Below are 7924 nucleotides of genomic sequence, written 5' to 3'. Positions count from 1 at the left end.
TTGGCGTTGTAAGTGAGAAATTGATTTAATCAGAAAGAAATATTACAACAATGCAATCTGCTACAATAATTTAGTACAAACGAAAAAAAATAAGGACACTGTTGGACAGTTGTCCATGCGAAGACTAGCAACGCCTGAAAGCTGGTGAAATCAAATTTGCTCTTTCCCCGTTTCTCCTGCCCAATCTCAAATTATCTCGTTTTAAGCGGCTTTTCGGCCACGACTTTCTCTTTTAAAAAAACCATTTATGTATAAATATAAATAAAAGATGTCTATTAAGATTTCTGGATTATAAAATAATATGAGCATCGAAGTGTGGCCGCAGTTAGCACCCCGGTCAAGTAGGAAACATCGAGCAGGGTCCCACCAGCCGCAATCATGCAAAAGTAACCGCGCCCCGCGCACTCCTCTAATCCGTTGGTTGCTGGATGACAATAAGAATGAAGTCCTTATCGGGCGCAACCATGATCTCATGCTTCTTCGACCGAACTCGCAGGAATGTGAGGTCATTGGATGGATCCAAGTCCCGGACGACGCTCCGGGCCTTGTCGCACAACTGACTCATGAGCCCGGCGTATTGCACCGTCGTGGCGTTGTCCATCGTGCTCTTGACCGGAATTCCTGAAAAAGGTGTTTGATCGATATTAGACTGGTTGCTCCTATGCATTTCGATTGCCACCCAGCGATCTATTGAGAACTAACGAGCTCACCTTCATTGTTGACGACAATCGTCCCAGCAACGCCTTTGTGTGACTGAATTCGTTTCAAAGTTTCTTCGACTTCTTGCGACTAGAAAATGAGTTTGAATTAAAACTCAACACTTACCACAAAGGTACAAATGTTCTTACCATTTTCTAACTATTAAAATTTGCACAAAACTCTAGTGAAACAACAAATTGGTCCAGTTTTCGCCCCAACACTCCAATAAGACGAAATGTCATCAGCGACGAGAACTGCCTGTCGGAAAATTTGACTGTCAAAAGCGCTGATTGGCTCTCAGGGCTGCCGTATATGGAGGATATGTACGTGTTGATGATCTAATGGTAGAATGATTCTGTAATTGGGCGGAAGCTATGAAACTGTTGAAGCGGTTTTAGTTTGAAATTTAGGACAGAATTCCTAAAATCATTCATAGATAGAAGCAGACAATCTTGTTTGCGGAAATAGAACTCCATTAACAAGAAATAGATTGATTTTGGATGAGCATTTCCTGTTTTAACGGGTGAGGTTTTATAAATTGTTGCTGTATGAGCTGAGAGAAGGATGTGATGATGCCTATTTGATATCCCCATATAGTTAACGTTAGTATTGTTTTTGTCTGACCGTGTCTTATAAAAACTTGAAATCAAAACTTTACTTTTGGTTGGTTTGATTTGGATGGCTTAGAGCCCTAAGATGCCGCAAAGGAAGGTCTCGGCTTTAAATTCACCAGTGGCACAGGGATTTATGTGTGGTTAGGTGTCGGATACCAACTGTAAATGGGGACCTGAATTAAATCAGGTAAATAATTAGCGCTAATCTCATTGCCTACTAATGTACCGTTACGGTATTGAAATGAAATGCTATGCCACGAACACAAATTATCATTTCACTAGCTATAATTTTTGTTTAATAATGCGGTGGGAAACTGAGGGTTAAGAAGGCCTGTATAGCCTTCTATGCCTGCAAGAGAACCTTTGCAAAGAAGTGAGGTCTCCGGTTGAGAATGGTTCTCTGGATATACACCGCTGTAGTGCGTCCTCTAGTGTATAGTGACGGGCTTTGAGCAAAAAATACAATAGGATGAAGCTTAATAGGATTCAAAGAACTGCGTGTGCAGGTACCACGGGGGCTCTGCAATCCTGCCCGGCAGATGCTCTCAATGTACTCCTGCATCTTTTCCTCCTAGACCCACATTAAATACGTTGTAGCGTGCAGTGCCTGCCGTCAAACTATAATAAGTGATTCCGGATTCTGGGCAGCGAAGTCCTACGGTCACATTAACATCCTAGAAGAAATATCTCGGGAAATCTGGGCATTCCCCACGGACTATGCCACACGCAAGCTGAACTTCACGAGAAACTTTGCTGTGGACTTTCCAACCAGGGCAAAGTGGAAGACCGGCGGCGTGTTGCAGGGTTATGACTTAGTATTCTTTACCGATGGATTAAAGAGGGCCTGTGGAGTTGGTACGGGGGTTTTCTCGAATACACACAGTATATCCAAGTCGTATGGTCTGCCAGGTTTCGCCCGTGTATTCCAAGCGGAAGTACTGGCGATATTGGAAGTCTGTCGATGGCTGGAGCGTTATTCGAGCCCCAAATGTAACATAGCCATTCTGGCCGACAGCTAAGTGGCCATCAATGCTGAACCGTCTAGACGGCACGATAAAAGTCACCCTCCTCTGGGTTCCCGAGCATAGGAACATAGAGGGGAATGAGACTGAGAATGACGGATTGGCCAGGCGAGGCTCTACTCTTGGTAGCTCTTCGGTGAATACAGTCGATGTTTCGTTGGCGGCTGTCTGGGGCGGAGTCTACTCGCACTACTTGGCGGCCGCGGGCCTTAGATAGCGAAGACTTACGAGCTGTGTCAAGTCAAGGAGAATTTGCCCGCTTAAAACATAGCCCGATCGCGCGAGCTCCTGTGCCAGACACGTGCAAATGCATTCAAGATTACGGCGGTCTGGACGGGGCACTGGACGATGCCGGCAGAATCGGCATACCCTATAATTCGCATACACTTTCTCTACAATTGCCCAGCTCTAGCTAGAATCAGGGTATGGACACTGGGTAAACCATTCTTTGGGGAGCTCAGAGAGGTTTCTGTCTGCAGGTTGGGAGAGCTGTTTTCCTTCGTGAATGCTACGGGCTGGCTTTGAAGATCCGAGCCGGCTAGACTCTGCCCCTCTGCTCTCATAACATAACAATTTTATTCTATTTAATAACAATATACAGAAAATTAAATCCTAGTTACATATTGCCCTCAGGAGGAGGAGCAAGTAAGTGGCTTAACTTACGCTTAAAACTAAGGAAAGAGACAGAGCCAAAAAATTCAAGCTGAAGGACGTTGTAGCGCCGGTATAGTCTCGAGAACCGGGAGTGAAAGTAGATGTCGAGTTCCATAGGGAAGACTTAAAAAATGTAAGCACTACGTGTACTAGGCGAGATAAAAATATCGGAGTTGGCAGAGTAATCTATCAGCAATTACAGAGTTTGAAAAGGATATGTTTATAATATCAAGGAAGATGCAAAGTTATTGCAGGGAGGGAGATTGAGAGTGCGAAGCCGTGACGGATAGCCAACACGGGGAAGGCTCTTTTTAAAAAAGAGGGTCCGACTGAATTTACGTTGTACAGCTTCAAGCGCGGAACAGTCTCGGCGCCGAAGGGGGATCAGACTACATAGCAATATTTAAGGGAGTTTGCAACAAGCGAGGTGAAAAGTGTTAAGTAGGGCTGAGTTGAGGTAATGTCAAAGGAGGAACGTCGAATAAAGCCAGACATTTTGGAGGCGCGATTGATGATGTCAATGAAGTGGGAGTTGAGACGAAGTTTTCATCGAAGGACACCCAGGTGTTGGAAGGAGGTCAGTGGTGATTGGGGTTATTCACCAAGAGAGTAGGAAAATGATGATGCCGAGGGTTTAAGGAAATAGAACATTCATTGGAATTTGTTGACATCTAGTCTCAGCTTGTTAATCGAGCATCAACGGCCCAAAGTATCAAGAACTGGACTTCAAGAAAGCACAGTTTAGCGGAGACGAAACAGCATGACCGAAGTGTGCAGTTAGACAAACGTTGACGTATACCCCGGAGGGTTTTGGAGGAAAAGGAGAGAAGAGAGGTGGGATGGTAGTTCACAGCTAGAGAAGGGTCTCCGTTTTTGAGGAAAATGATAATAAGGGCCTCTTTCGCGCGGATGAGGAAAGTAGCATACTTCGAGACTTTTGTTGAAGGTTATACGCGGAAGGTAAAACATGTTTGTTTACAGTTAACAAGGAAGAGTTTAGGAAGCCCATCGAGGTCCGACAATGGAAGGCGTAAGGAGAAGAATGGCCAGAGATTCGTAGTAGTCTGCATCTAGAAGAGGCATTGAGGGCGCAGTGGTCGAGGGAGTGAACACGAAAGAGAATGTTGGAGGCTCTGGAAGAAGGGAGAGATTGGACGGCGAATATGGGGTCAAAACGGTTTCAAGTTACCGCGGTCAACGGTGGCCTCGACGCTCAACAAATATCGTATATGCGCCTTTTCAATCATGGACTTTACAGTGGAGCGTATAGTCCTGAAGGCGTCATTCTCAGAAGCCCGAAACTTCTTCCGCAATGCATGTTCCAGATGGATATTATTAAAGAGCACCGTGGTGAACCAAGTTGGGTAAGAACGCTGACAAGTAGCAGAGAAAGGGACATAACAAGAGAAAAAATCAGAATTCCGCAAGGACAGTCGGGGCTGCAATGAATAGATTCACAGGGAGAAATTCAAGTGGCCTTGCAACGCTTGAAAGCAATGATACCTGAGATGATTTCCCTCTACGTTTCGGAATCGTGGTAATATTATTTGTAATTTAAACGACTCTCAATATGCTACGCCTGGGTTTAACTAGGCAGCTCACTGGACATTCTGTACTGCTTTCATCGTTTGATACATTTTTGACGTACATATATATTGTTTAGTGGCTTTTGTGGGTAGAGTGCTCACTGACATGCCAACCGATTCTTAGGTTTTTTCATAGACCCTGGGCTTCTTGTTGGGAAAGTATTTGGGTTCCCATTCATTATCGGGTTCTTAGCCCGATGATGTAGATATCGATCCGGTCTTATAATGTTCGATAACATCCTCAAAGTTTTTTTCTTAGCATACCTATACGACTGTGCAAATTATAGGTTTCTGATTCAAGTATAAACTCCGTAATTGCGTAATTACGGTCACACGAATATTTTCCTTTTCCCCCGCAAGGGTAAAGCTAAGGACCTCGCCCTATGTTGATATTGATCTATTTGAACCTTACTTAGCATTTACGTAGAGGGTTTCCCAATTTCCGGGTATCCGTTATTGTTCCCAGTATGCTGAGGGTTTATACTCTGCTTTCCTCTGTATGGTATACAATTTAAATTGGTTGCTCAATTCTTGCTGATATGACCCTCATATCTCTATTTACTGTATGGATTGGACCTATCGTTAGCAATTTTATATCTGATCGCTAAGTCGCCTAGGTAAGGCATCTGATGCTCTAGTATTAGCTCTCTAAATATGCCAAATGTTCTTTCCAAGGTCCACGAGCTCTTGGTCGTCTCTAACACCGGGGAGAATGTTGGCATATGGTCTTTTCGCTCGCTTCATTATGAATAACCCCGAACGTATATTCTTCATACCATTTCCTTTTTTGAGAGGGTCCTTCTCTTTTTTGAAGTCTATACCGTTTACCATTTAGTCTTCACAAAAATTTTCAACCGCTTTTTTCACTTACCTTGATTTTTTGGGATTGAATTGTTCAGGGGTTAGTTACAGGATTGATTCTTAAAAGCGTTTTCAAAACCTGTTGCAAGCTTCCCCTGCAGTTTTTACTTTAAGCATGTTGTTGCCTGTCGCACTTTCCACCCTCTTAACTTATAAACTTTAAATTAATGACCTATCTTGTCTCAAAGCACCTTATCAGCGACAAGCAATATAGATTTCATCCTATGCGCTCGACCGGTGACTTGATGACACTTCTCACGCAAAAATGGAATCATTTTCTTCATAATCACGGCGAGGCCTAAGTTGTTGTGCTTTATATTTCGAAGGCTTTTGACATTGTATGGCACCCTGCCCTCCTAGCCGAACTTCGCACATTTGTTCTTGATGACAAGCTCGTCAAAGAGATTGAAAACTTCCTCAATGGCCGTTTGATTCGAGTTGTATTCAACGGTGTTGAACCAGAACTCCATACCCAAAATGCCGCAGTACCTGAAGGTACTGTTCTGTCACCCACCCCCTTTCTCCTCTTCATTAATGATCCCTAAGTAGCACTTTCAATCCAATCCACAGCTTTGCTGATGACAACACCCTTGACTTCGCGTATTTGTTTGATTGGCTGGCTGACTCTTGCCGTAGTGCATTACGTATCAACCGGGTGCGCATGTTTAAGTCATTGAATGAGGGCATATCGTCTATTATTGTCCGGGACAAAGCAAATCGTGTTTAGTTTAATGCCTCTCGAACGCAATGCTACCTCATTTAGAATTAAAGGATTTGCAATGCTAGTCGCACCGTGAAATACCACGAATTCTTCTTATCTCGAACTATACGAATGTGGAATACACTACCTTCCCGTCTGACTACCACATATAGATGTTTACTTCCTCCTCGCTTTATAGCATCAAAGGGCATCCCCTGTGCTCTGGCATCATCATAACAAAAAGACTTTGACACTTCCCACTCACCTTTTGCTTTCCAATCACAAGCCAATACGCTGAGGAAGATATTCCTCCTTTTCTTGACGAATTCCACGATTTTATCGCCAAATAAGTTAAACCTGCTTTTGCTTGGCCATTTTATACTGCCTATAGGAGTAGGTGTCAAAATAAGACATATCTTACTTAGGGGGGGGGGGGGTGTTGCTCGTAAACCTGAAGGTCTATTGAGCACCGAGCTCCTTCGGGTGGGGGTCGCATTTGAATTTAGTAGAAGTATTCGTTTGGTTACCGGCGCTCCCTATATGAGACATACAGTATCAACCACCTGTTCGCAAGCGGCTTCTCCAAATGTATCTTAGCTCATTCTAGGACTTCCCGAGGGGTCTGCACTTTCCATTGTCCTCATCAACCAACCAAAACCTGGATGTTTACACCTCCTTCCGTTAAAGCGTTACACCTAAGCTAATAGTCTCACTTTCCCAGAAATTTTTGTCCTACCTGCTTATCCTCTCATGGCTTAACTTACTTCGGAAAATTCCGAACAATTAGTAAAATATTAATTAGTAAAAAAATCCGTTTTTTTAGTAAAATATATTATACTGTATATACGCTACAAAGAATGCTTTATAAATAATATACATACACTCAAAAAATAGTTCCTAGGAAGTAATCTACATTTGCTGCTGCACGAGGAGTGTAAATTCCTTGTCAGGACCAATCATCCACTCCCCTTTCTTCGTATAGATCCTCAAGTAAGCAAGATCATCTTCCGGATCTATATCACGGACTGCACTTCGGGTCAGTCTCACGATTGTTCCAGCTACGAAATTTGCCATACCTTGGGTTGTGGTATTATCAAATGAAGACTGAATCGCTAGACTGTCCTTAGATAGGATAACAGTTCCGTAAACCTTATTGCGAATACGCTCCGAAGTTTCTTCGTTGTCAGCGACGACGTCCTCAATTAACTAGAATTTTATTTTCATTATAATATTTGGAAAATTTTATCTGGATTCTGTTTAATTAGTATCTATTGTACTTACGTTGTCCTTCATTTTCAACAAATGACATAAATGTATAACATTTTAGACCAGGAAGCTTTGCGGCCACCTAAGATATATTTTTAGATTAACATAAATTTAAAATATGCAAAGTTGCCAAGATGATATCTTACCTTATATGAGCCTATTGTTATACTATATAGAACACATGGGTTATTAAGCCCCGAGTGTTCACTTCACCTAAAGACCATGTCGACCAATTAGCGAAAGCCTTCCTCCTAGCTCATCGCACTACCCTCCATCTTTCAGACCCTTCTCCCGAATCTTCAGTTTCCCAACACCTCTCCGACCTTTCGTCCAACTTCCTAATTTACACCAGCCTACCAATTCCACCCCCAGGTCCCGCTCCTCATTTTTGCGACCCAATCCCATGCCTTTCCCAAGAATCCGTCGAATCCATAATCCTTTCCTGTAAAAACAAAAAATCCACAGGTCCTGACAAAATCCCTACCATTATCCTTATGAGGTGCGCCAAAACACTAAGTCCTC

The 7924-nt window shown here is 43.1% G+C and overlaps 2 protein-coding genes across 2 annotated transcripts; both read right to left on the bottom strand.

Moving 5' to 3' along the window:
* On the bottom strand, positions 1-1008 carry LOC119655793 (dynein light chain roadblock-type 2-like). The gene is made up of 3 exons (XM_038061887.1): positions 849-1008; positions 711-789; positions 1-621 (listed from the first exon to the last, which is right to left on the bottom strand). The coding sequence occupies exons 1-3, from the start codon at positions 849-851 to the stop codon at positions 410-412; spliced, it is 294 nt and encodes a 97-aa protein (XP_037917815.1). The 5' UTR covers positions 852-1008; the 3' UTR covers positions 1-409.
* A 5940-nt stretch (positions 1009-6948) lies between these two features.
* LOC119655542 (dynein light chain roadblock-type 1-like) lies at positions 6949-7489 on the bottom strand. The gene is made up of 2 exons (XM_038061458.1): positions 7418-7489; positions 6949-7342 (listed from the first exon to the last, which is right to left on the bottom strand). The coding sequence occupies exons 1-2, from the start codon at positions 7427-7429 to the stop codon at positions 7046-7048; spliced, it is 309 nt and encodes a 102-aa protein (XP_037917386.1). The 5' UTR covers positions 7430-7489; the 3' UTR covers positions 6949-7045.
* Between the last annotated feature and the right edge of the window lie 435 nt (positions 7490-7924).

The sequence above is a fragment of the Hermetia illucens genome, chromosome 4 (genome assembly GCF_905115235.1).
Source record: "Hermetia illucens chromosome 4, iHerIll2.2.curated.20191125, whole genome shotgun sequence".
Taxonomy (NCBI): Eukaryota; Metazoa; Arthropoda; class Insecta; order Diptera; family Stratiomyidae; genus Hermetia; species Hermetia illucens.
The sequence above is the reverse complement of the archived record's forward strand: the minus strand, read 5'-3'. Positions and strand labels throughout refer to the sequence as shown.

Bases quoted from the DNA above. Each gene is read 5' to 3' on its own strand.
- LOC119655793 (XM_038061887.1), bottom strand. The intron at 622-710 runs GTGAGCTCGTTA...CACCTTTTTCAG, and splicing joins GATTGTCGTCAACAATGAAG to GAATTCCGGTCAAGAGCACG.